We start from the raw sequence: 23,655 nt of genomic DNA on the forward strand, positions 1-23,655 counted from the left end.
GCTGACGAAGACTCGGTATCGTGCCGGATCGATTGACATCTTGGGATGGTCGAAGAGTGAGATGGAGACTCCCGACGGGGGGGATTTTAGGGTTACGGTCTGCCCCAACCTCAACCCGAGTGGCCTCTGATGGATTTATCTTCCACCGCAGCACTCACGGGCATACTCGATTGTTCGTCCGTGGTATATATACTGTCACTTGGTGGGCCCAGGGATAACACAACAATGCATGGTCGATGTGAACCTTGGAACCACATGAAAATTACGAAAGGAACAAACCTTGGAATGCTGCCATGCCTGTAACAGTATATGACATTCTGCCGATTACGTTGCCGTCTAGTGGTGAGGAGCGAGCACTCACGCGCGCAGTCGTCTTTCTCCCCAGAGAGAGAGAGTTGGGATCACCACCTCCCTGGCCTGGCCTGGGAACCGGCATGATATAATACTACCTGGGTGGTATGTAGCGTATCGCCTCACATTCCTAGGTAATCATTCGTTTCACATTCCCTCCCATATCCGTCACCTGCTACTTCCTGTGCTGTACTGCGTTGCGTTGCGTCCATTGCAGGTCTCCCGCCTACAACTGAGTTCATCGTCGGCCGTTCATCATACCTCACCTACCTATTGTCATTACACTCTCTCGCACTCACATCGCAGCCTGCGGAAACGAGGGCAGCTCTCGTCAGGCAAATCGTGCACTCCCCTTCCGCCCGTGGACTCACCGCTCTCCAATCCATCATGGGCAACAATCAATCCACCGACGAGGCTCGTCCGCCTGGAGGAGGTGGTGGTGACGGCGGCGGCGGCGGCGGTGGTACTGGTGGTGGTGGTGGTAGTGGGAATGGTGGGAATAGTGGACCTTTCCAGCCGACGACGCTGGCTTCCTCGACTCCACAGCAATCCCCCCCCGATCGCAGTCGGGCCGTGGGAATCGTACAACACAACAGCAACAGCAGCAGCGGCGGTAATCACCACAATCATCCCAATAGCAATCCCACCTCCGCTCAACAACATCTCCACCGTCTCAGCGGACATTATCAGCTCCGCCCGGGATCCTCGTCGTCGCAAGGAGCAGATGCAGCAACAGCAGCAGCAGCAGCATCGCCATCGCCCACCATACCAGGCACGACCAAGTCCTCGCGCGAGACAGTTCCCACCCGCAAAGCCCCAACAGCAGCCGCCGCCTCATCAGCGACTTCAACAACAGCAGCGGCCACCTCCGCCTCCGCTTCCTCCGCCGCTGGCCCATACAATTCTCCCTTCTCCACCTCGTCACCCGCACCACCACCACCACCACCACTGACGCCCCTCAACCCCGCGACCAGCATCATCAATTCTACCACCACCACCGCCGCGCCCACTTGGACTTCGATTGAACATGCACACGCCCATGTCACATCGGCCAGTCCGAATCGTCCTCGAATTGCCCGGCCGCGTTCTATCACCTTAGCGACTCCGAAGGTCACTGCATTGGAGAGCACCACCGCCGCTGCGGGTTTGGGCAACGATTTCCCCAAGCGGGCCATAAATAAATCTCCATACGTCGATCCCGTCGCACCACCACCATCCTCGTCGCTACCGGGCAGTGCGCCTGCGACGAGGTCTTCCACACCGGCGCAACCGGTCGACATTCCGCAGCCTCAGACACAGATACCTTCTTCGTCGAAGCTGGACGAAGAAAACCAACACACAATGGAGCCCACCACACCGGGCTACTCAGAATCGCCCTATGGCTTACCCGCGCCTGATTACAGTCGGCCGCCGCGGTTGCCGCTGCCTATCGAAGAAGAGCTCTACACGCCTGGATCGCCGATCATCACACCACAGGATATCAACGACGGGCTCGTCCACGGTGATGCGACAGGGCACATCCTGGTGAGCCGCGGCAGCGTTCTCAGCTCCAATGCCGATGAGGACGAGGATGGCGACAACGACACCTTTGTCGCCGAGACCTCCCAGTCGTTACAACCGCGCATCCCCACCCGAATGGAGTGGAACGCGCCCGGCGAGAAGATTTACGTGACGGGCACATTTTGCGCCTGGGATAAAAAGATCAAATTACACCCCAACCCGAACGGTCGCGGATATTCCGCGATCCTCCCCTTGCCGCCAGGAACACATCATATCAAATTCTTGGTGGATGGTGAAATGGTCACGAACCCGGATATGCCGACCACCGTCGACTGGAGCAACTCCCTCGTGAATTATTATGAAGTCGCTGCGCCCGAAGTATCGGAACCTACCACCCCAGTGCCGGTGGCTCCAGCGGAACCCATCCCCATCCGAGGCGCAAACGCAAACAAAGTCGAAAGCACCACCACCCCCCCGGGCCTCATCGTCCCCGGCTCCGTCCCGAAACGCCCACCACCCGCCCCCTCAACCTCCCTCTCCTCCCGCGCCGCCGCCCAGCAGCAACAGCAGCAACAGCAGCAGCAGCAGCAACAAGCCGCCGCCGTCGCCCAACAACCGCAATTCCAACAACCGCCCTCCCAATCCAAACGCGACCCCTCCCCGGAACCGCAAAAGCTCAAAACCGTCCCCCTGCCGCGCCACAGCTACACGACCACCATCCCCTCCTACCTGATCGACCTGGACCGCTACAACACGCCGCACGACGACCGCTTCCTCCGCGCCTCGCGCGTGCTGCCGACCCTCCCCCCGCCGCCGACCCTCCCCATGTTCCTCGGGAAGTCCATCCTCAACGCGGGCACCCCGCAGAAGGACGACGCCTCGGTCCTGGTCATCCCCAACCACACCGTCATCAACCACCTCGCGACCAGCAGCATCAAGGGCGGCGTCCTGGCCATCTCGGCGACGACGAGGTACAAGCGGAAGGTACGTTGACTCATCTTTCAGTCTCTTTCTTTTTTTTGTTACCCCCCTCTTTGCTTCCTCTCCCTTTTTCTTCTTCTTCCTCTTTCCTGTTCCTGGCTGGCTCGTTATTTCTTCCGTTGGGGGCTTTCATCCGGCTGACGAGTTTTGCTGCAGTATTTGACCACGATGATGTATAAACCTAGCAGCAGCCAGGGATGAGAGGGGGATCACGACCCGACGAATGAGAACATCAGCGGATGTCTTGCATCGTCGAGGTGGAGATGGGGTCCCCTTTCGTTGCATACGTTTTGCTTTCTTACAGATGATGATGATGATGTTTTGGCGAGCGTTTCACGAAATGTTATGGTAGATGAGAAATGAGCTTCACACTTTTCCCGCTTTATCAGCACGCTCTGTACAAAAATGAATGATACTACACTTGGGGAGTCCCATCTCATCGATGGTCTCCTCAAAGCCTAATTGATGTACACTCTATCCTCCATTTTCTCCACCGTCATTCCATTAGCATGAAAAACCACCAAAAAACTCCAAAAAAGAGAGTCATGACTTTTCGTCATGCACCGTTCATTGGAATCGAACCAATTTTTGGCGGTAGCGGGAATCGAACCCACGCTAACACGGAGGTGATGATACGCCTCCTGGGAACAGGATTGTAGGGCTGTAAGCAGCCACAACGTGTCGTCATACCACTAGACCATACCACCCTACCTTAGTAGGATGTCTGTGCTGAAATTTGTGCGTATATCAAATTGAATCTACGAGCTGAAACGGTGCGCGCGATGCCCCCGAAGAGGACAACGTGTGGGTTGACCACATCTCTCTTGAAGTGTTGATCGATGCTGGTCTCTGCGTTTTGGTTTTCCTTGGGATTGTCTGCGAGCAAGAAGTTTCTTTGACCGTCAAGTAATCACATATTGAGGTTGGAGCTTGAAGCAGGCAGCCTCATCACTTCGCATCGCATCGCATCGAATTGAATCGGCAACAGACCTCATTTCAGAACAAAGGGAGGGAAAGCCGACCGACTGATCCAACAGCATCAGAGGAAAGCAGCCCTTCGTCCCTGTAACATTGTTTCCATCGAAACGACGGACCCCACGCAAAAGTCAAACAAGCACAACATCCTCATCCGATAACGATTCAATCGCAATCTCCAAGCCCAGAATACCTTCATATTAACTTCGCAAAGCAGCGGAACGAGTGAGAGAGTGAGAGACACAGAGAGAAGGGGAAACCATGAAAGAACGTCGGACTTTCCTTTTACCTCCCAACAGCGGCCTCACCAAGGAAGACGTCGTCGTCACCGCTTCGACGCTCGAATTCTCACGCCATAAAGATGCCGCCGTGGAGAGGAGGATGACTTTAAACGTGACGGATTTGCCGGAGAAGGTACTGTCCTGCTTTTTTTTCTCCCGTCCGTGTTGGATCAGTGCTTCTCGCGGAGTGTACCAATCGATCTCCCCCAAGCTCGTCAGATATCGATAAACCCAAGAGCTGTTGATTCTCCTCACAAATGGCTGACCGGTCTCTGCGCTTTTCTTTTTAGTTCCACAAAGCGTTGGCTTATTTCGATGATCTCCACATTCGCTTCGAATCGCCGCGAGACGATGCAGAGGTCCAGTCATCGCAAGTGAACACTCCCGTAGTGGCACGACTGCCACCGGGTCTGCATATCTTCTTTACTCCGCGACTCGAGACTAATCGCGATGCTGATCATGCGAGGTGAGCTATTTTTGATTTATAAAATCGCGTTTGACTTCTGACTAGTGCTGGCAACAAAGTGAGATCCTGTGCGCAGCCCTTCGACCATTATTGGACTCGAGCGCGAAATGCCTCCCGGGTAGCGAGGGCAAGACTTTCACCGAGCTTGCCACCTTGTACAAACGATCAGGTCGTTTGCTGTCTCAGCAGTTCTACCATAATCTCGTTCACTCTTCACCCGCTTTCGAAATTGTCCGTGAACACCTCTGCTTCACAAGAGCACAGAATCCGACAATCGAGACCTTATGTGACATCTTCTCGACCGCTTCGTACGCGCGGCACCTCGATATCGACTACGACGCCAGTGCGAATCTCATGCTGGTGACGGCGTTTTGGACTTCCCATGATCTCCGTGAATTGACCGAGCGACCAAAGTATCCGCTTCATAAGGCGGAAAAGCCGCCAACAGGGACTTCTCTCGAGATCGGCGTGTTGGAGCCACAAACGGCCAAAAACCCGGAAGAACTCTCCGTTGGGGGGCTCTTGACCTTGGTCGGCGAGGTCGATCATGCCAGTACGTTCCTGACCGATTCGTAAAAGAAAAGATTCGCAACGACTGACATCTTCCAACACATAGGCGGCACACTCTTTTCCTTCCCAGCTCGTCACCACCCAACGCAGCGCGGCGTGCACTACACCGCACAATTCCAGAAACCCACTGGACTGCATCCTAAGCTCTCTCTGACCTTCCCTGCCGATACTCTCGTCCCACCGCAATCCTCAGAGCCATCGTCCTGCAGCCTCCACGCTCACTGGACCCTCCCATCGTCCCTCTTCATCGACCGCTACCAATTCTCCGACCCGCTCGTCCTCTCCTCCCAGAACCTCATCGATCTCAAGTCCCTCTCAGGAGAAGAGGACCTCGAAGCTCCCGACTGGGCGATCCCAACCTGGGGCTCCAGTGCGCTCTTCACGCTCGCCTACCCCAACACCACAGCCACCGACCAAGACTGGACCGTCACCATCCCCACCCACCTCCGCTACATGACCTTCCCCTCTCAACCAGAGCACGGCCAGCGCCGCAGCACCGTGGAGATCCCCTGGCCGACCGTCTTCTGGGCCTGCGGCGACGCCCAGGCGGGTCTCAACCTCGTCCGCAACCCCTTCGATCGCAGGGACCTCGGGTACGACGGCCTGTTCGCGCCGGATACGCTGTACTACCACGTCCCGCCGGCGCCTGGCAGGGAAGTAGCGAGATCTGGCGACCATCGCGGCGTGAAGTTGATGGAGAGCCTGGAGGTGCCGACGTTGGACGCCGAGAAGGCGGAGTGGGTGACTGTTGCGACGGCAGCCGTCGTGCTGGTGGGGTTTTTGTGGATCTGCTCGAGGTTGTTGTTCGCGGGCGCTGGTGCAGCGAAGAGTGCTGAGGCGAAGAAAAAGGACGAGAAGAAAGTGCAGTGATGGCAGTGTTTGCACGGTGACAAGGAGTTGCGTGCACTCTGTACTAAAACAGATGGTGGGTGGACTCTTTGTCCGTCATCTCATCGCGGACCGTTGCGAAATGCATCTTGCTTTTCGTAGGATAATACAATTGTACATCAACCCTAACCTGATTTGCAATTCCGTACTATGCTGAAGGTTTGGCCTTTTTCCTGATCGTGTTGCTACCCAAAACATTCACCCCTGGCGTTTCACTATTCGCACCCGTTTGCTCACCAGTCGAGAGCCCGTCCACAGTCGTTGTCGCACTACGTTTCTTCCTGACCATCCCTGCAAGATCGTTTACTACCGGCCCGCCGCCTCCACTACCACTGCCTTCTGTCGTCGTCGACGAATGCGTACCTGCCACGACTGTGATTTCCACCGGCGATGTTCCTGTGATGGATATACTGAAATCCTCCCCCGCGTCAAGGCCACAGATGCTAGAGACTTCGAAGATCCATTTCTTCGTCGATTTGACAGCGATAGGAAGATTGGCAAAGTCGAGACTCAAGAGAGTCTGTACAGCTTTGTCGTAGCCATCTTTGGTGACGACGAGGCCACGGACAAGATCCAATTTGCCTACTGTGGACCTGTTCGAAGATTGTGACAGGTTAGAAGATCCACCCTTCAGACGGGGCGGACGCGGAACGATGGGTCCGGTCAGTGGCCTTTTCTTCTTGGATTGATCTCGTGATGGCTGTTTGGGTTGATTTTCTTCTTTCTCGGCCGATCCATCCAGCATATCTGCGAGGGAGATCTGGCTGGATGGCTCCGTTTCATCGATCTCTACATCGTCACTTCCCGGAGGCGTGATAACGAGCCAGAGAAAGCCCACAACTCGCCCTGATGAACATTCTTGTCGAAACTCCATCGCGTCCCAGAAACTCTTCAAATCACGTACTGACGTCCATCGGCCTTTGCGTTTGGACGGACTTGCTGTGGTCGCTTGGGACTCCTGAGACAGACCGACCTCTTCATCTAGCTCTAGTACAAATCGAGCCTTGGGATCGTCGGGGAAACGTGGCAAGAGACATCGAGTAGGAGCGTGCTCAGGCAGTCCACGAGCTCGCGCCAGTTCAACGAGAGGATTGCCAGGCAGCCAATTCGGTTTGGTAGGGTCTGCAGATGTTGGTGTGAACGATCGTTTCAACTCGTTGCCCTCGTAGCCTGGTACCGTCAAATGACCTTGATATGTCGTCTCCGAAGATTTTGAATTTGAAATGATCGGATCAATGGTACGAACCCACCATTTGATCAATTGTCGATCGTCCAGCACGTGTTTGTTATATTTCGCGCCTCCTCGATCATCTGATGATCCCGGGAAAATGTATTGAGCTTGTGCTCGCGCGAACAGCGAGATGACGACTTTTCGAGTAGGAAACTTCTGCAATTGAGAGTCCTTCAGCCACTCCAGAAACGCCGTCACCGTCCTTTGAATCGGTGACGGCCGTTGTCGAGGAATGTACGACGTCGAATCGATCTTGCTAACAAATATGGTCGTCAGGTATTTCGTTGTATACACAAACACCTCGATCGCAAAGCTGAGAACATCGGCGGAGCCAGCAGGTATTGGAGGGCTGTTTGATGGGACATTGGCAGGATCCACGCTGACGGTCAAGAGATGACTGGTCAACCGTGTCCGTTCAGGCTGACCACCTGGAAATGCTGGAAATAAAGCATCGCAGTCTTTGGCTTGAGTACGAATGTATCGAATTTTGCATTGAAACCCCGAAGGTAATGCACTGGTCAACTTGTCTTTTAATGAAGTTGTTGCCGACATTGTCCTTTTCGTTGTATGGTGATCTCGTTATTCCGTGCCGCTAGTTGTCACTAATGAATGTGGTTGTCCAAGCCAGTCGCCGCTTCACAAGGCAAGCATCCAAATTGGCTGCGAAATCACTCAAAGAAACCCAATATCTCAATATCTAACTTCACAGATATGAGGATATTCATCACCGGTGTTTATAATAGAAGCAATAACAATGGTGACTAGCATTGACACCACGATTCGTCCAGCGAACAATGGTCAGCTCGGGGAAGCCAAGGTCCAAACTCCGCAAGACAGCAACCGTATGGTTCGCCGTACAAAATTAATCCCTAACATTGACATTCCCAAGTCTCGTGCTCACCATTGCGATCATTCACCATCACAATCATCACCACCGTCCTTACAATGAATCCCGCACGACCGTCGTTCATCTGCGCGAGCTGCGCACGATCAATCCGATCACGAACATCACCTAATGCGATCCGTACATTGGCGAACAGCGCTGTGCTCCGGCAGCAACAAGAACATGATGCGCTTCGTGATGTCGCTGCGGACCTCCCACGATGGCAAAAGACTCCGCCACGGATGAGGATGCCTATCCGCATGCGACCAATTCCAAATCAGCCTCAGTGGAGTGTGAACAACAAACAGGAAATTGTGGATCAGGCATATGATAATTTCGTGGGGAATGCTGGTGGGAATATGAGAGGGAGCGAACTGCTGGACAATGAGACAAAGGTATGTTCCTCTTCAGACTCATCTCGTCGGCAAAAAATAAATTAGCAAAGTCTGCGTGACCGGGAGAATTCGTTTGTCGAAGTCGAACTCGTCAATGGAGAAATAATCTGTCCTATGCTAATTTCAACTTCCCCTTCTCGCAGTGGATCTCCCTCACCCATAAATCCTTCGAACACGGCGCCCAGGGATTCAACGACCGCCTCGCCTTCCTAGGCAAACGTCTCGTGGACTGGCACGTCAGCCTCGCGCTCCTCAGCCGACCCAACACCAGCACCCGGGACGCGCCAATCGAAGACGTCTTTTCACACCCGGCCCTCCACGGTCTCGAGAACGTCTCGGAAGGAGCCAAATCTTCCATTCTGGAGAAATCCCGGCTCGCGAGATTGGCTGACACATATAAGATCCCTCAAGCCGTCCGGTGGAAGCCGCGTAAATCGGATAGTCTCGAGTCTTCGGGACAGGACCTTATCATGGCACACGCGATGTATAGCATGGTGGGTGCATTAGTGCTGAAGCAGGGCGGAGAGATCGCGACGAGGGTGGTGAGGGAGAGGATAATACGGCCTTTGGGTTTGAGATGATGATTGTCACCTGGAGTAATAATGGAGAATGTGTATAGCCAGAGCGTCAAGGCATGACGGCCACTGTTCAAACTGTTGTATTATTGCATCTTCCTTGTATAGATAGAGCAAGCGATGAGGAAATGTATCAGTAAGGAAGCTCACGGGTCTTTTGCCCCCGCAGTCGACCAGTTATTACTACTTTGAAAGGCCGGCCAATCATTCCTGCTGCCTCGGACAGCAAGTAACGATGCTTTATGATACAACACCGATTCCACTGGGAAGCCTCCTGAACATAACACCGATGAACAGCAAATGATGTCGCTACTCCACCAGATCTCCCAAAATCAAACTCTGCACCACAAACTCATCGTTGACCAACTTGACCCTGCCATCGGAACACGACATCAGATTGCCCTCTTTCCCAACACCCGCAGCGCCATCATTGCCCGCTCTCTTCCTCTTCTTGCCCTGTCCAGCGCCGCCAGCAGCACCGGCGAAATCCTTCCCGAACAAAACCCTGCTCGCCTCACCCATCGCACTATCGACATAAACCCACTTCCACTCAGCGTCGTCGTCATCTTCATCAAGGAGCGCTTTCGCCTCCTTGACATCGGCAACCCGCTTGACCCTGCCCGCTCCCAGAGCTAGCGTAAGGAAGACAAAGGTCTTTCTCTTCTCCCAGTTGGCAGTGCCTTTCTTAGGCGCAACCATGAGGAGGCCCTCATTTCTCAAAAGGCGGTTCCGGCGAGCGATGGCGGATGCGAGATTTGCTTTGGGGATATCGCTGGGTAGATATGGCGTGAGCGTGCGTGAGCGGACGGCGCCCGAGAGGAAATTGCTTTCGCCTGAGGCGAGGAGGTATCGGGACCAGGGGAGAGGGATGGGAGAGGAAGTAGTGGAGTCGAGGGTGGTGTTGAGGGTGGAATTGCATGAGTCGAGGATCCAGCGGCCCGCGAGGGTGGGTAGGTTGAGAGCCAGGGCTTGCATGTATTTCGCGCGACGGCTGTGTTGGTCTGCGATGAGCGCGACGAAGCCTAGCCCTTGGAACTCAGGACGCAGGCAGAGGCCGTCCTCGGCTTGTAGATCTGCAGCACTTGCTTCTAGTTCGTGTTTGTTCGTAGCAGATATGGATGCCCGTTTCTGATGAGCCTTAGTCATATCCATGCCATCCGATGGAAGTAGGAACAGCTCCTCAAAACCATCTTCAAGGACTTTGCCTCCACCTGATTCGATCAGACGTATGACTTCGGCCTTTTCGGTAGATGCGTCGGAGGCTATGTATGAAATGGCAAACGCCATTCCGCTGAAGACGCTGGTCCCGCCGGATTGAACTGGAAAACTGATGGGCTCGTCACGCGGCAGATATGCGAGCTTGTCTTTTGCTTTGATTGTAGGCACGCGTGTGCGAGCGAGACGGGAAGCAGACGGGGTATTCCTTGCCGAAGGCGTGTTGATGCTAGTGGCGGAGGGCGTCTCCATTCGTGAGGTGGGCTTGTCCATTTGAGGGATCTGGAATGGCCGATCTTGAAATGGTGTCCACATGGTCAGGGTGAGATAAATGAAGGTAATGGGAACTTCCTCAATAACCCCCTGATCTTGAAGAGCCTCGTGAGTGTTAGATAGGCTATTCCGAGGGGCTCTTGCCTGCACTTTGACGTGAGTGTGACCAAAGATGTCGGTGGTGAAACCATCTGTTTGCGCGGAAGCGGAGGGTTTGACGAGCTCAACTACGGTCCAGGACTGTTTTCGCATGTTCGGCAGATCGACCTTCACCGCATCGCCAACTCGTAGATCCAGACGGCAGGATTGTTTGGCAGAGACAGTGGTGACTGTCAAATCATCGAATTTGACCTGATGGTTAAAGCCGTCGATCGAAGTGGCGATCCAGGTCGCAGGATAGTAATTGTTCAGACTGCCCATGAAGAGTGCGAACATCCGTCGAGGGGCCAGCACCGCATTTGTTGCATCCTCATCAGTGTGTTCACCGGGCTCATCGACAACACCCGTGATTTTGGAAGTGTCAGCTGGAATATGCTCCTCGTCAGCAACCGCAGGCAGAGGCACATCCAATTCCATCGCTTCCGCTTCATCCCCCCAATGCTCAACCGTGGGTCGAAGAGTCTGGATTCTTGCCGCTTTAGTTTGCTTTGTCGCTGCGGCCTTGCCCTTCGCCTTTTCTGTAGCTGCATGGCCATATTTCATCGCCTTCAATTTCTTCGTTGCGGGCGGGAGCTTGCGGTTTCTCGATGAGAGTAGTTGTGAGACTGCCCGCGCACCCGCGTCCTCCCTTTTCTTGACGCTATTGGGAGTTGTTCCGGGCTGATGTTCTTCTACCGCTGCCATCTCGGGACTAGGAGGAGAGAATACACCCTGTTGCCCACTTCTCTGTGCGGAAGTGCTTGCCTTGGGAGTCGTAGTCTCAACGTGGTCTGTGGGCGCAACATCCTCGATGACAGTTTCATCGATCTCCATGGGCGCACTGCTGAGCGAGGATGATGGCACGCGAGGTACTGGTTTTCTCCTCTTTGATGTTGGACGAACAGGACTTGATGCTTCCTCTGCCGTTGACGCAGGCTGCTCAACACGACTCTGAGATGCACTGGCAGCCGGTACTTCGGCAACACGCTCTTGTGGAACACCCACGACCTCTGATACGGAGGACGGAATCTCCTGTGAGATCTTCGAAAAAGGCCGCCTGACTGGTTTCTTCTTGACCGGCGAATCTGCTATCGCGGCGAACATATCATGATCTTCGCCCAACACACCGTTCATAATCGAGGTCATCGCATCATACGTCTCACCAGAATTGTTCATGGGTATGAGATCCTCCGTCATGGTGTCGCCGAAACGACGTACGCCAGCCGCCTTGCGCGGGGAGAATTGACTGGGTCTGCTGATCTGACTGGCGGAGAAAATTGTCGGCATTGTCCGGCCTGCAAGCTTTGTTGGCGAAGGACTTGGGGAGGTCACATGCGTACGAGCCGTGGAGAACAGTATGTTGTTGTTGTTGCTGTGACTGCCCTCCTGCATTGAGTGCAAGTTATCGTTGGCGATAGCTTGGTGACGTTTGTCAGTATTCTCGTGATCGGTGTATTCGCTCTCCGGGATTTCGTTCCTGTCATTCCGCGAATCTTGTCCAACAGTTCCTGCTCCTAGCTGCTGTGAGATCTTCGAGGTCGGGAGCTTGTCTTGGTTTGCTACAGAACCATGACTAATGCCTGCTCCACTAAGGCTGGGCATCGGCGGAGGACTGCTAGGCACTCTATCTGCGCTGCTGACAGCTTGGCTGTCGCTATGGACACGCCGGATGAAGGCCAGCTCCTGACTGGTTCTTCCGGCGTATTGCGAGCCAGGGATGAATGAAGTAATGGAAGAGTTTGGTCCCGAGGGAGGTAGAGCCTGCCGTCGCTGCTTCCGACTTGACTTCGGCTGTGAATCTGCTATTGCCGACCTCTGCGTACCCGCTGGCAGGGGACCATCTGACAGATCATTCCCGGCTGCTCCTTGGCTTTGCACATGCTCACTTTGAATTTGCGCTTGCAATGCTTCGTCGTCCTTTGTTTCACCCTTAGCCGACTCTTCGTGGGCCTCCTCGTCCGCTTCTTCAGCTTCTGCCTCGTCGTCACTGGGCCTGTCGTCGCCATCGTCGGACACAGGATCATCTTCGTCTGGCATATTACTCTGACTCCGAAGCACGGTCTGTCCAAGCTCATCATACTCGTCATTCGCATCACTCTCGTAGACTTCATCTCCCACGTTGTCACCTTCTCCCCCCTCTTCACCTCCTTCCTGCTCCGGATCGGCCATGGCAGTATCAGGTCCCTCCACCCCAGCATCGTCTTCCGCTGATAGAATTTCATCGTCCTCTTCGAAATCGATCTTCTCACCACGCCGTGTAGTCCCGGGAGTCACTAGATCAACCATTGACCCCGATTTCCGTCGCAAGTGATGTGGCGTCTCCAATTTTGACGACGCCCGTCTCATTAATGTATCTTGCATTGGCTGAGCGCTCAACGCCCTCCGCAAGCCTCGTCCTGCCCCGAGCGGTTGTCCCAATTCGAATAAATCTTCCTCCTCGTCCTCCTCTTCAGCGACTCCAGGAAGGCCCAGTTCTTCTCTGAGCCGTGCCGCCCGGCGTTCCTGCGATTCGCGCATGCTCGTGTATGTCTCCCGAGGTTCGCCAGAGGAGGTATTAGGCCGGACATTCATCGTGGCGACAGGCGAGGAGAACGCGACCGTAGGAGGAGACGTCACTTCGACATTGTGAAGATTTGGAGAAGGACGTGATACTACGGGATCGGAACGAAGACCGTCGGCGAGAGGCGATGAAGGCGCCTGTGTTTGATTGAAGAGCTGCGTGGCAGATAGCAATGGCGCGCCGAGCTGACCCGCGAATAGCTGCGAGTAGGCGGGGGTTCTAGAGGCGGTGGAAGGCAAAAGTTCTCCATCTCGACCATGTTTATGACCAGCCACTGTCGGCGTCACGGGCAACGTCGGCCGCCCTGGGATTTGGAATTGAGTCTGCGGGCTTGTGTCCTCGAGTAGATCGTCGAAGTCTGCATTGGAGCTGCGGCCTTGCGACGCTGGCGGGAATGCAGCTCCCAGATCGATGAATCCCGTATCACCTTGGCGTAGAGTATGGGGTGTCCTTTCAGTCAACAGCGAATCTTCCGTGTGGTTGAACATAGGCGTGTCTGTCGCGTTGGTGTTGACTGGCGGCTCGGACGAGGCAGCTTTAGCGATGGACTCAGTCAACTCGCGATAGACTTGCGACTCCATGGGCTGAGTATCACCGAATTCGCGGCCATTGAATGTCGCCGCTTTGGTGAGTTTGATATGGGGAATGGTTTCTGAATCAGTCGGTTGATGAGTAGCCATGTTGCCCATCAACGCGGATTTCGAGATTTGGCGATGCGACGATTTCTTCGGAGACAGCGCCGACAATGTCGCTGCAGGGGCGCCGGCGGTGTCGTCCTGCAGGAATTCAGGAACACTACATCCCGCGGCATCGGCAGCGATAATATGATGACTCTGCTCTGATATATCAACGATGAGGTGTCGCGCGAGAGTGTTTGCCTGGGATGCCGCATCGGCACGGCGATCTTGCTAGGATCGTTGCGTCAGTTCGCCGACATGCACAGACGGCCCAATGCAGATAGGGCGGCGGCGGCAGCAACTAACCTTGGAAGGCGACGATAAGGTCGTTGCCATTTTCAGTAATTCATCGCGACATTTTTGCAACTCTGCCGGAGGTACACTACCCACACTGAATTCTGTTATGGAAGCCATATTTGTGTAGCGACATACTGTGATAAACTGTGAATAAGAACCTTGGAATCTTGAAAGCCGAACACAATTTGGGATTTGTGCATACAAATGTGATTGAATTGTGCAAGGAGGGGTCTGTCCACGAGCCGATCGCGTGAACGGCACGGCAAAGGCGCGTCGCTGCGTGCTCAGTCAGCGCGATGTCACGTGCTGTCGCGGAACAAAATCAATTCCGGGAGAGTGAGTGAGCGAGTGAGTGGTCTTCTTGTGGAAACAGTTACTACTAGATATCCTGGCATTGGTCAGGTGTTACGTACAAGAGACAGAGCGCCCGCGAAGTGCTATCATTCTCTGAGGTTGCAAAAACTTCAATCAACCACTCTGAATGTATGAACATCTAGATCTAGGTCATCGAGACAGATGTAGCGCAGTCCTGTCTTGCCGTGAGATCTTGGCCTGGGTATGATGACCACATGGATGCCAACGTATGTCCACCGGTGCAAACGTGCTTAGATGGGGTTCATTTCGCCTAACGCAGCGAAGTTGATGCGCATATACAGCAGTGTCTCCGAAGGCCGGCCTCCGTTCCGCGCTGTGAGGGGCCGTTTCGGCCCTGATGGAATCATGGCCGCCGGACTTTACAGCTTGTGTCCGAGATCTGCACCCGAATATCGGGCCGTGAGTGTGGGCTACGTCAGATGAACTTGGGAAGCGTATTACAGTGGAAACAAAAGAAACAGACGAGCACCCACCACCACTTTCTTGTATATATTGATAAGAAGTCTCGAATCATTCTTACTCCAAACATACAGGTAGTAAAATTTCAATTATGGCCTCAACAAACGACACGCATACCTCAGCCGCGTGTTGCGACGCTCCAATCTCACGGTCAGCCTCCAAATACTCCGCCAGAGGCACATTACACAGTATTGCAGATACATCATGCTACATCAGCGGATCTTCCGACGCCAGCAAAGCAATTTTCTTCATTTACGATGTTTTCGGATTTCAAGACCCCACCTGGCAAGGCGCAGACATCCTCGCAGCTGCAGGATACCTCGTCATCATGCCTGACTTCTTTGACGGCGAGGCCGCCAAGGTCGAGTGGATGGACCTGCCAGATGAGGAGAAGAAAGCCAAGCTGGGATCCTGGATGGGTAAGATTGCAGATGCGAAACCGCACATCGCTCGCATCCATCGAATTCTCGATGCGGCGAAGGCCAGGTATCCATCTGTGCAGGGCTGGGGCGCCATCGGATGTATGTGTCGAGAAAACTTCTATGGAGGATCCTGTACTGACATATCATAGTCTGCTGGGGCGGTAAGATGGTCTCGCTCACTTCGGGCTCGGACACACCATGGAAAGCCGGTGTCCAATCTAGCCCGGCCCGCGTCGATGCAGGTGATGCAGCCAAGACAACCATCCCCATGATGATGCTCGCCAGCAAGGATGAGCCAGCTGGGGATATCGAGGCGTTTCGGGACGCGTTGACGGTCTCGAAGCATGTTGAGACATTCGATTCTCAAATCCACGGTTGGATGAGTGCACGCGCTGATTTGGAGGATGCTGTGGTGCGCAAGGAGTACCAGCGTGGCTATGATCTGGCGTTGGAGTGGTTTGCGGAACACATACGATAGAGTGGTGCAACATCATAAACAAATGCTTAGTGTCAAAATTAGCTAAGTAATTCATCATGTCCTTTCGCGTCGGTGTCACAAAACTCTTGCGACGCCTCTCCTCCAATCTAGATTCAGCTACACTCATGATACACTCATCCAAATAACCCGAAATAACTCCTTTCGGTGCGTCTTCTTGTTAGGGTAAAGATCTATGGTATCGGGATCGATGTATGGAAAGACGTCAATATCGCATTGCAGATCGATTCTCGCACGGAAGACTGCTTCGACCTTCCTCATCTCTTCCGTGATGTCGACCTGCGAGGCAGTGAGAGACTCGTACGTGAGCGACTCGATAGTCGGCGGTCTGCTTTCAGCTGATTCAGGGACCACGACAAATATATAACATGCATAGTCTCCTCCAATCCATAGGACGCTGTATGCCTCGCTTTATTTCAGATATGTCGTGTAGATTTCACCCCATGTGCCATTCTCATGCCATCGTGGCTGAACTGCCAGCTTGAAATTTTCGAAGTCTGACTCGCTGGTGGGTAAGCTAGAATACACCATGGCCAGGCGAAACATGTCGCCGCCAGGTGGCCCCGGAGGACGTCGCTGAAGGAAGAAAATGGTTCAAATAGACATTCGATGGCCACGTACGTAACAAGGGGAAAGGCAGGAAGAGATGTATTTGAGATCGTGATTCTTTGAGTGAATTTATCTAGCCCACACGACTTGCAGAGGCGAAGTTCCGCATTGATGGCCCTTGTACCACGTATGAATGCTCAATACACCATGTCAAAAGTGTACTGGAACACCTCATCAAAGCTAATGTTTGGATGCGCTTCGATCTCAAATCCCAGGTCATATCGCGCACGAAATATTGCCTCTTTTATTGCCATTTCTTCTGTGATGTTGATACGAGCAGCCGTGCGCGATTCGTAGATGAGCGATTCAATTGATAGCCCCTTTCCATGAGCCGAGGCAGGTAATATCACGAACACATAATGCGAATGACCGAAAGCCATCCTCGCCCAATTGACGCTCCAGGCATCTTTCTCCTTGAGGTAGGTTGAGTTGATCTCCCATCCATCCTCGGGCTGCGTCGGCTTGAACCCCGCCTTGAATTTCTCGAAGTCTGTCAAGCTGATAGGCGGGTTCGACGGCACTTCCGTTGGTCGGAACATGTCTCTAGGTGACTGTCAATTGGCGGACATCAATTCGACGGAGTTTCGAGACAAAGTATATGACTGTGAAGGCTTCAAAATCTCCGCCTGATTGCCTTTTTGCGCAGCGGATCGGTCTCGAATTGCGGCGCGGTCTGCGGCGCATTTAGTGCCGCGAATGCTGCACGAGTGTGCTCAGCGCGCACCCCAGATGATGCGGCGGTATCTCTTGCGTCGCCCACCAAAGCCTCATGTATTGATGAGAGGCTCATTGCCACACGAGCCAGGAGGCTGGAGGGCCAGCCTGCGTCGAGTCTGAACTGTAGAAAGTGCAAGCAAGCACGCTTGATTCACGCAGAAGACCCTGTTAACTAGTCGGGGCAGTCTCTTCGGGTGCTAGTTCAGTGTCCGTCGGATCTTGCAAAGGGTAATTGAACACTTCGTCGATGTCGATCTCCGGATACGCTTCAATGTCGCATGCGAGGACGCCTCGGGCGAGCCAAACTACTTCCTTCTTCGCCATTTCTGCGGTGATATGGATAGCGGCATACGTGAATGACTCAAACACCACGGACTCGATTATGGGACCAACACTCTTGGAAAGATTGCGTCGGAGGACAAGGGCGTAGAATGGCGTATCTGTCCAACTTCGCGTCCAGGTCGCACAGTACGAATTGCTTTCTTTGGAATAAGTCGACTTGACTTCCCATTTATCCTCCATCGTATGGGCCTCAAATCCGTCTTTCAATTTCTCGAAATCTAGCAGACTGATTGGCAAGTTCCAGTGTACCGTTTCTGGATAGGCCATCACTGTTATGTCTCGGGGCGAATCCATGGTCGACTGTGCTGTGCGCTGTCTCTTGCATTAGCGATAACTTGCTACAATTCGAATGAAGTTATTTCCTGACACAGACTTGCAGCTAGATATTCGGAGTGCTGGAATTTGAAAAGTGATAACAAGGCGGGAATTTATTGGGACCAAGTCTTCACTGAAGGCAATGATAAAGTTGCCGCGGAAGGTTGCATGCGGCATGCAGCCCAGAACATGGCTGAGTCGGATGACACATGTTCAAACACCAACTCGACTACGGCATAGACTCTCAAACAATTACCTGAGGCCTGCTTCATGAGTCGCGAATCAACTACAGTCATATAGTTGAAACGTCTCATTTCGGGCTTCCAACTCGCAAGAAACATGGCTAGTCAACTACGGTCGAAACAAGTTGAAACCATAATCAAGTTTTGCGAAGCCCATTCTTGCCAACCCACTATGGTGACTTCGAGGAGCGTTCTTGTCCTGCAAATTTTGCTGTTACTCGAAAAGTCGTCTGCGCGGCAATCGAGACGCCGGCAAAGTCTTTGACGCGCCTAGCCATACGCAAGGATGTGAAGGAGAGCATGGAGGTAGGCGTCACATCAAACACGGTATCCACCACCTGACGAAGCTGAGGTCCTGATCATGAATTAGTGATGACTTTGGAAACACATAGATGGCGTTCCTCGCTCAAAAGCCGAATTTCGGTACAGCACCTGTAGCTGTCGTAAACTTTACCTTCATCTGACTACACAGAGTTTTACCGTATGCCGAAATGCGTCTCTCGGCGGTTTGCATCTTCTGGGGCATCGTCATCCCATTGCTGGGACAGGCTAGAGCTGCGATTGTGTATCGCGGCGACAATCGTCCTCCAACCGAAATCATGGCAGAAAACCCACCCGGATTCCATTGTAAAGCACGTGGAAAACCGGATGCAAAGCGAGGCACTTTGGCGCAGCACGTATCGACATCTGGAAAGGCTGACATATACGATTCATATATTTCGACGACAAAAATCATACGTGAGGCCAGGAAGCGACCATGGGTATACTATATCGATAACAGCAAGATCCAGGAGAAGCAAGTTGATCTTGCGGAATATTTCGCGGGAAGGACGAACCCATTCGAAAAGGAGCAGGAGATTTCAGTCCTCAACTTCATTCCTTGGGAAGCAGTAATCCGCGTGGACAGGAAGACGGACACTGGCTGGGTTCAGGAGTCAGTAGCCGGACTACAGCGGCCCGCGAGCGCTGCCGGATCATCTCAACCTCAACAAGTGAGTCAGGCCGACTCATCGAAGCCTCCGACGCAAGCTGCGCCGGCGAACCAAGATGTCGCTACAGATCCGTCAAAGGAACCGGCACAGGTGGCACCGGGGAAGCAAACGCCTCAGGTCGGTTCATCGAAGCAAAAGACGCAAGCTGCCCCAGAAGAACAAGTCGACCCGGCGGGACAGAAACAGAGCGATTCGTCGAAGCCGCCGACACAGGCGGTAACATCGAATCAAGGAACACAAGCTGGCTCGTCCAAGGGACAAGCTCAAGCTGCCCCAGCTGGTCAAGGGGCGCCCGCAAAGGAAGCACCTAAGACTAGTTCATTCATGTCGCCAACGCAGTCGTCCAAGGGAAAGCAGAAAGCCAAACATCCACGTGATTTCTCCCTAGAAGATGAGGTCGACGAAAATACCAATGACAGCGACAGCGAGGCTGAAGGCGAAGAGGATACTGGTGTAGACGCCCAGTGAAGCTGATGAAATCAGTTCAAATCGCACGGGCGTATGCTCAATTTCACCCATGCAGGGATAGCGGTGCATCGGGCATGTATCGGGAGAGAGGATACCATTTGAAGGCCTACTTTGCACGCTGGTCGTGCTCGTAGCATTGCTCAAATGACTGGTGCATGCCATCGGCTGGTCTGAAAGAGGGGCTACTTTTGTTTACCTTTGGCGCTTGCTTTGAATACGTGTTGATCGGGGACAGTCTTCGTCTTTTCTTCTTCCTCTTGATAACAGGTTCGGGGCTTCTAATGGTAATTTGTCGCTTTTAGTGAGTATCCATGATGCACCGGAGTGTTACATCACTCATCAATTTCATCTTGACCAGAGCCCGCTGCATTAGTCGGCGCATCGTTCGACAACGGATACACGAAGAACTTATCGCCATCGATAGGCGGAAAGGCAGCAATTTTGCAACCCAGTACATTTCTCGAGAGACAGATAACTTCTTGCTTGGCCATTTCTGCGGTAATTTTATTGTCCGCACGAGTGAGAGACTCGAAGACCATGGATTCGATGACGGGGCCTTTGGAGCTGGAGATGTTTCGCGCGATGATGAGCGTGTAGTGCGGGTAGCCGGTCCAGCTTCGGGCCCAGCTGACGCTGTACGCATTGCTCTCTTGAAGGTAAGTTGGATGGACGGACCATTTGTCGTCCATCGATTCTGGTCTGAGGCCCTTTTTCAGAATCGTGAAGTCGGCGTCGCTGATAGGTAGGTCCCATTGTACTGTCTGTGGACGTCGCATCTCGTGAACGCGGTCCATTGTGAAGATTGAAGTGTTATTCTTGATTTAAGTGGAAATCTAGACTATACAGATTGTCGCGAATGAGTCTGCGGAATTTGGGGTAGAACGGTGTATGTGTGAGCTTTACGGTAAGATTGCAGCACATGGCGTATTTATAACGGGACGTTCACAAAAGAAACGAAAATCACAAACACAAGCCAGTTTGAGAGTAATTGGGGCGCTTTGTGGGGCCTCGAATTACGCAGCATCGACCCCGTTTGGGCTGACGTTAGGCCCAAATTCTCCGACATTGGGGCCGTTTGTTTCAAGCCCTCCAGCGCTTCCCTATGCGAGCGACCATACATGTCTTCCCACGCAAGCTGTACCGGCAATATACTCGAACACATTTAAGACGCAAGTATACCTCGATCCTGACATTCCATCGTCGCAATTTGTATCGAACACATCATGACACACGCTCAGCGGCGCCCGGGGATCGCCGAGAGGATCAAACGAAAGACCTGCTACATTCTTCAAACAGCGATTCAAAGCACATCTGACGGAGATCTCGATATTGCGCTCAACATATAAAACGAAGGAATCTCCGCCCCATCTTCTGATATCTCTGATATGAGCAGAGGGATTTGTTCCAGAGCTATGATGTCAGCAGACTGATACAGAGGATGCTGTCGCCCAGCAGCGCGGCGGCATCTGGCGAGATGACTCGAAGCAAGTGATACATCGGAAATTAACGCCCTTCTCGGATATGAAGCCTTCCACTTGGACGGAGGATGGAGACATTATAAAATGCCAGCGATTTACCGCTCTTAATTATCCGCAATAAAAGGGAACAACTCGACTCTCTGATTCTCAAATCAGGAGTCCGGCTTTCGCGCGTCCACCTTCTCTCCTTGCATTTTCGTACCGAGCAGCAATCATGCGTATCTCATTTCTTACCCTCACGCTTTTAAGCGTTATCTACTCATTCCTGGGACAAGTCGATGCTGCAGCAGATCTGTTCCGCAGCGACACTCGTGGTCCAAAGTCAATCAAGGCCAATAACCCATCCGGCTTCCTTGCTCGGGCCTATGGCAGACCAGCTTCAAAGCAAGGCACATTGCGAGACCATGTGACCAACACTTTCAAGGGAGGTATCCAGGACGCATACATCTCCACCACGACCGACGTGAATGTTGCAAAAGAAAAATTCAAAGATGGAAAGTTTGTCTACCACCTCGACTCGAGCAAAATTGGGGATAAGGAAAGTGTCGCAGAGCACTATGCGAGTCAGAAGTTGAAGAATCCATATGCGGACGAAAAGGAAGTCTCGGCCAAACTCATTATACCCTGGGCTGCGGTGGTCAAAGTTGAGCAGAAAGTGAATGGTGTCTGGAAGTTCATCAAATTTGATGATTCGGCACCAGCGGCTGGCCCGTCAAACCCGGGAGATAAGCCCAAAACTCCTACTCCCGCAGACAAAACTCCAACTCCTCCTGGAAGCAAACCTCAAACTCCTGCTCCCGGTGACAAGCCTCAGAGCAAAATTCCCGTCCCGGCCTCCAATCCCGCTCAAGACACCAAGTCTGCTCCAGAAACGACCAAGCCTGCTCCGATCACGGCACCTGGAAGTAAGATCCCGACTCTGACTAAACCCAAGAAGAAGGGCGGCAAGAGACACGCCCGCGACATCACTCACGGCGATGAGATTGACGTTGAAAAGACTCACGGGGACGTAGATGAGCTCTATGATGACGCAGATGAATACGACGAGTAAATCAGTACCCTTTGCTAGATTTTAGCTTGGTTTCTTACTCGCGAAGTCTGCTCAATCTCTTCTAGCGTTATATCATCACTTCCACAGCGCTCCTATGGGGAAATTAGGAGCGGCGTTGTTTGCAACTTTCGGATCCGGCGTTTCTCTCGTTGATGCGTTTCTTGGGCTTGTTTCTTTTTTATCATCTCTGATCGCTGGTGATGTTTTGCGCTTTTCTGTATCATTAGAGTACTTTACCACTAGATCACTAATACGAGATTGGTTGGGCTATTTTTGGGGTTGAATTGTCATCAAAAACGTCTGCTGGCATCATGTTAGAGGAGCAACCTAGGCGGGTCTTGAGTAGTCATAGCGACAGGCGACTCCAAAGTCAGTCAAACCCAAGAAATTATATCATTGTCCATTCTTCGTGCTATCATATCATCCGGAAGCTTGCTGTAACGTCCCTCCCAGCGTCGCGAGCCACCCTATGTAACGAGCCAGCATTGGACACTTTGATCGATAATACTCTTCAACACCGATATGAATTTGCTTTGCTGTATCAACACTGTAGCTTAGGATGTCACCCTTCGATCGACCGCTCTACATCGCAATCGGGTGTGTGTTGCAGTCGCTGTGATCGATTCCTTCCTCGTGTAAAATCCTAGTCATCTCGTGAATCGCTACGTGTGAGTGTATTTCTGGTCAGCTCGCAGCGTTGCTCGACTCGGCGGGCTGCTTGGAGTCCGTTCTATTGCTGCCTTCAGCATCGTTTGGCCTCATCGGGTTTTGCGCGATGCCGAGTGCTGCCGCCGGCGAGGTTCACGATATCATTTCGGAATCTCCGCTGCTGAGTCAGGTGAGCGGCCGGGAAGTCCCGCGGACTGTGCCATGCGCTACAGCGATCCTGTTTCGTCTGCTTGTCCACACAAGGTGCCCTTGAAAACACTGTGGGCTACAGTCGATCGATCAGATAAAGTGAGACACCCGATTTTGGAGGTGAAGCAAATCGCATTATTTTACGTATGAATGCCCTTCCGACTTATTGTTCTCCTCCGTATCTTCTCGGGAATTGACTCTTCTCGGAAATTGACTCTCGTCGAAATACGATGATCAAATCGATTTACTTACATTGCCTCGTATCGACATGACTATACATATCGGAGAGAAATGAGATCAATACAATCTCTAGCGTTTCCACAATCTGTCTAGGACCCTGCTGACAGCTTTGCGATTCTTTCCATCGGTTCTAGGTAGAGCTAGTGGCGATAGGACAGGAGGATAGCCATCCACATCTTCCGTGTCGTCGCTTGCGTGTTCGTGATGAAGGCCGTTCAGCTGTTGGCGTACGGACAACAACGACTCCTTTAGAGACTCTACGCGAGTCGGTGACGCCCACGAGAGCTTCTCGCATCCGCGTAGCGCCCGCATGTACATCTCCTCCGCCTCCGCCA

The 23,655-nt window shown here is 52.9% G+C and overlaps 12 protein-coding genes and 1 non-coding gene across 13 annotated transcripts in view; 6 read left to right on the forward strand and 7 right to left on the reverse strand.

Moving 5' to 3' along the window:
- Positions 1-388: 388 nt before the first annotated feature.
- K489DRAFT_379951 (carbohydrate-binding module family 48 protein) lies at positions 389-3,102 on the forward strand. Its single transcript, XM_033604774.1, has one exon. It carries the CDS (start codon positions 739-741, stop codon positions 2,842-2,844), a length of 2,106 nt encoding a protein of 701 aa, XP_033459623.1. The 5' UTR covers positions 389-738; the 3' UTR covers positions 2,845-3,102.
- A 319-nt stretch (positions 3,103-3,421) lies between these two features.
- Positions 3,422-3,539, reverse strand: K489DRAFT_t30. Its single transcript has one exon. It is a non-coding gene; the product is annotated as a tRNA-His (tRNA).
- Positions 3,540-3,691: 152 nt separating this feature from the next.
- Positions 3,692-6,439, forward strand: K489DRAFT_379952 (PIG-X-domain-containing protein). The gene is made up of 4 exons (XM_033604775.1): positions 3,692-4,221; positions 4,379-4,554; positions 4,614-5,107; positions 5,171-6,439. The coding sequence occupies exons 1-4, from the start codon at positions 4,069-4,071 to the stop codon at positions 5,992-5,994; spliced, it is 1,647 nt and encodes a 548-aa protein (XP_033459624.1). The 5' UTR covers positions 3,692-4,068; the 3' UTR covers positions 5,995-6,439.
- Positions 6,440-6,460: 21 nt separating this feature from the next.
- K489DRAFT_302619 (uncharacterized protein) lies at positions 6,461-7,804 on the reverse strand (the record flags this gene model as incomplete). The annotated part of the gene is made up of 1 exon (XM_033600458.1): positions 6,461-7,804. A coding segment is annotated over one exon (1,344 nt), but the record flags the coding sequence as incomplete, so codon positions are not given.
- Positions 7,805-8,188: 384 nt separating this feature from the next.
- K489DRAFT_370242 (uncharacterized protein) lies at positions 8,189-9,102 on the forward strand (the record flags this gene model as incomplete). Its single annotated transcript, XM_033603112.1, has 2 exons — positions 8,189-8,521; positions 8,665-9,102. 2 exons carry the CDS (start codon positions 8,189-8,191, stop codon positions 9,100-9,102), a joined length of 771 nt encoding a protein of 256 aa, XP_033459626.1.
- On the reverse strand, positions 9,047-14,310 carry K489DRAFT_379955 (uncharacterized protein). The gene is made up of 2 exons (XM_033604776.1): positions 14,266-14,310; positions 9,047-14,190 (listed from the first exon to the last, which is right to left on the reverse strand). Exons 1-2 carry the CDS (start codon positions 14,293-14,295, stop codon positions 9,406-9,408), a joined length of 4,815 nt encoding a protein of 1,604 aa, XP_033459627.1. The 5' UTR covers positions 14,296-14,310; the 3' UTR covers positions 9,047-9,405.
- Positions 14,311-15,181: 871 nt separating this feature from the next.
- K489DRAFT_431279 (dienelactone hydrolase family protein-like protein) lies at positions 15,182-16,266 on the forward strand (the record flags this gene model as incomplete). Its single annotated transcript, XM_033608443.1, has 2 exons — positions 15,182-15,611; positions 15,662-16,266. The coding sequence occupies 2 exons, from the start codon at positions 15,182-15,184 to the stop codon at positions 15,988-15,990; spliced, it is 759 nt and encodes a 252-aa protein (XP_033459628.1). The 3' UTR covers positions 15,991-16,266.
- Positions 16,267-16,754: 488 nt separating this feature from the next.
- Positions 16,755-17,156, reverse strand: K489DRAFT_370245 (uncharacterized protein; the record flags this gene model as incomplete). The annotated part of the gene is made up of 1 exon (XM_033603113.1): positions 16,755-17,156. The coding sequence occupies one exon, from the start codon at positions 17,154-17,156 to the stop codon at positions 16,755-16,757; it is 402 nt and encodes a 133-aa protein (XP_033459629.1).
- Positions 17,157-17,329: 173 nt separating this feature from the next.
- On the reverse strand, positions 17,330-18,150 carry K489DRAFT_211580 (uncharacterized protein). The gene has a single exon (XM_033599657.1). The coding sequence runs from the start codon at positions 17,968-17,970 to the stop codon at positions 17,503-17,505; it is 468 nt and encodes a 155-aa protein (XP_033459630.1). The 5' UTR covers positions 17,971-18,150; the 3' UTR covers positions 17,330-17,502.
- A 264-nt stretch (positions 18,151-18,414) lies between these two features.
- Positions 18,415-19,859, forward strand: K489DRAFT_211574 (uncharacterized protein). The gene is made up of 2 exons (XM_033599656.1): positions 18,415-18,539; positions 18,604-19,859. Exon 2 carries the CDS (start codon positions 18,725-18,727, stop codon positions 19,691-19,693), a length of 969 nt encoding a protein of 322 aa, XP_033459631.1. The 5' UTR covers positions 18,415-18,539; positions 18,604-18,724; the 3' UTR covers positions 19,694-19,859.
- Positions 19,860-20,025: 166 nt separating this feature from the next.
- K489DRAFT_318782 (uncharacterized protein) lies at positions 20,026-20,469 on the reverse strand (the record flags this gene model as incomplete). Its single annotated transcript, XM_033601348.1, has 1 exon — positions 20,026-20,469. One exon carries the CDS (start codon positions 20,467-20,469, stop codon positions 20,026-20,028), a length of 444 nt encoding a protein of 147 aa, XP_033459632.1.
- Positions 20,470-21,385: 916 nt separating this feature from the next.
- On the forward strand, positions 21,386-22,222 carry K489DRAFT_370249 (uncharacterized protein; the record flags this gene model as incomplete). The annotated part of the gene is made up of 1 exon (XM_033603114.1): positions 21,386-22,222. One exon carries the CDS (start codon positions 21,386-21,388, stop codon positions 22,220-22,222), a length of 837 nt encoding a protein of 278 aa, XP_033459633.1.
- Positions 22,223-22,906: 684 nt separating this feature from the next.
- The window catches only part of K489DRAFT_370250 (purine and uridine phosphorylase), a gene marked incomplete at both ends in the record, with an annotated part of 3,764 nt that continues 3,015 nt past the window's right edge, over positions 22,907-23,655 (reverse strand). The window contains 2 exons of the mRNA XM_033603115.1: positions 22,907-23,007; positions 23,333-23,352. Coding sequence (XP_033459634.1) covers positions 22,907-23,007; positions 23,333-23,352 — 121 coding nt within the window. The remainder of the gene's footprint in view (positions 23,008-23,332; positions 23,353-23,655) is intronic.

Source organism: Dissoconium aciculare (genome assembly GCF_010015565.1).
Source record: "Dissoconium aciculare CBS 342.82 unplaced genomic scaffold K489scaffold_6, whole genome shotgun sequence".
NCBI classification, from domain to species: Eukaryota; Fungi; Ascomycota; class Dothideomycetes; order Mycosphaerellales; family Dissoconiaceae; genus Dissoconium; species Dissoconium aciculare.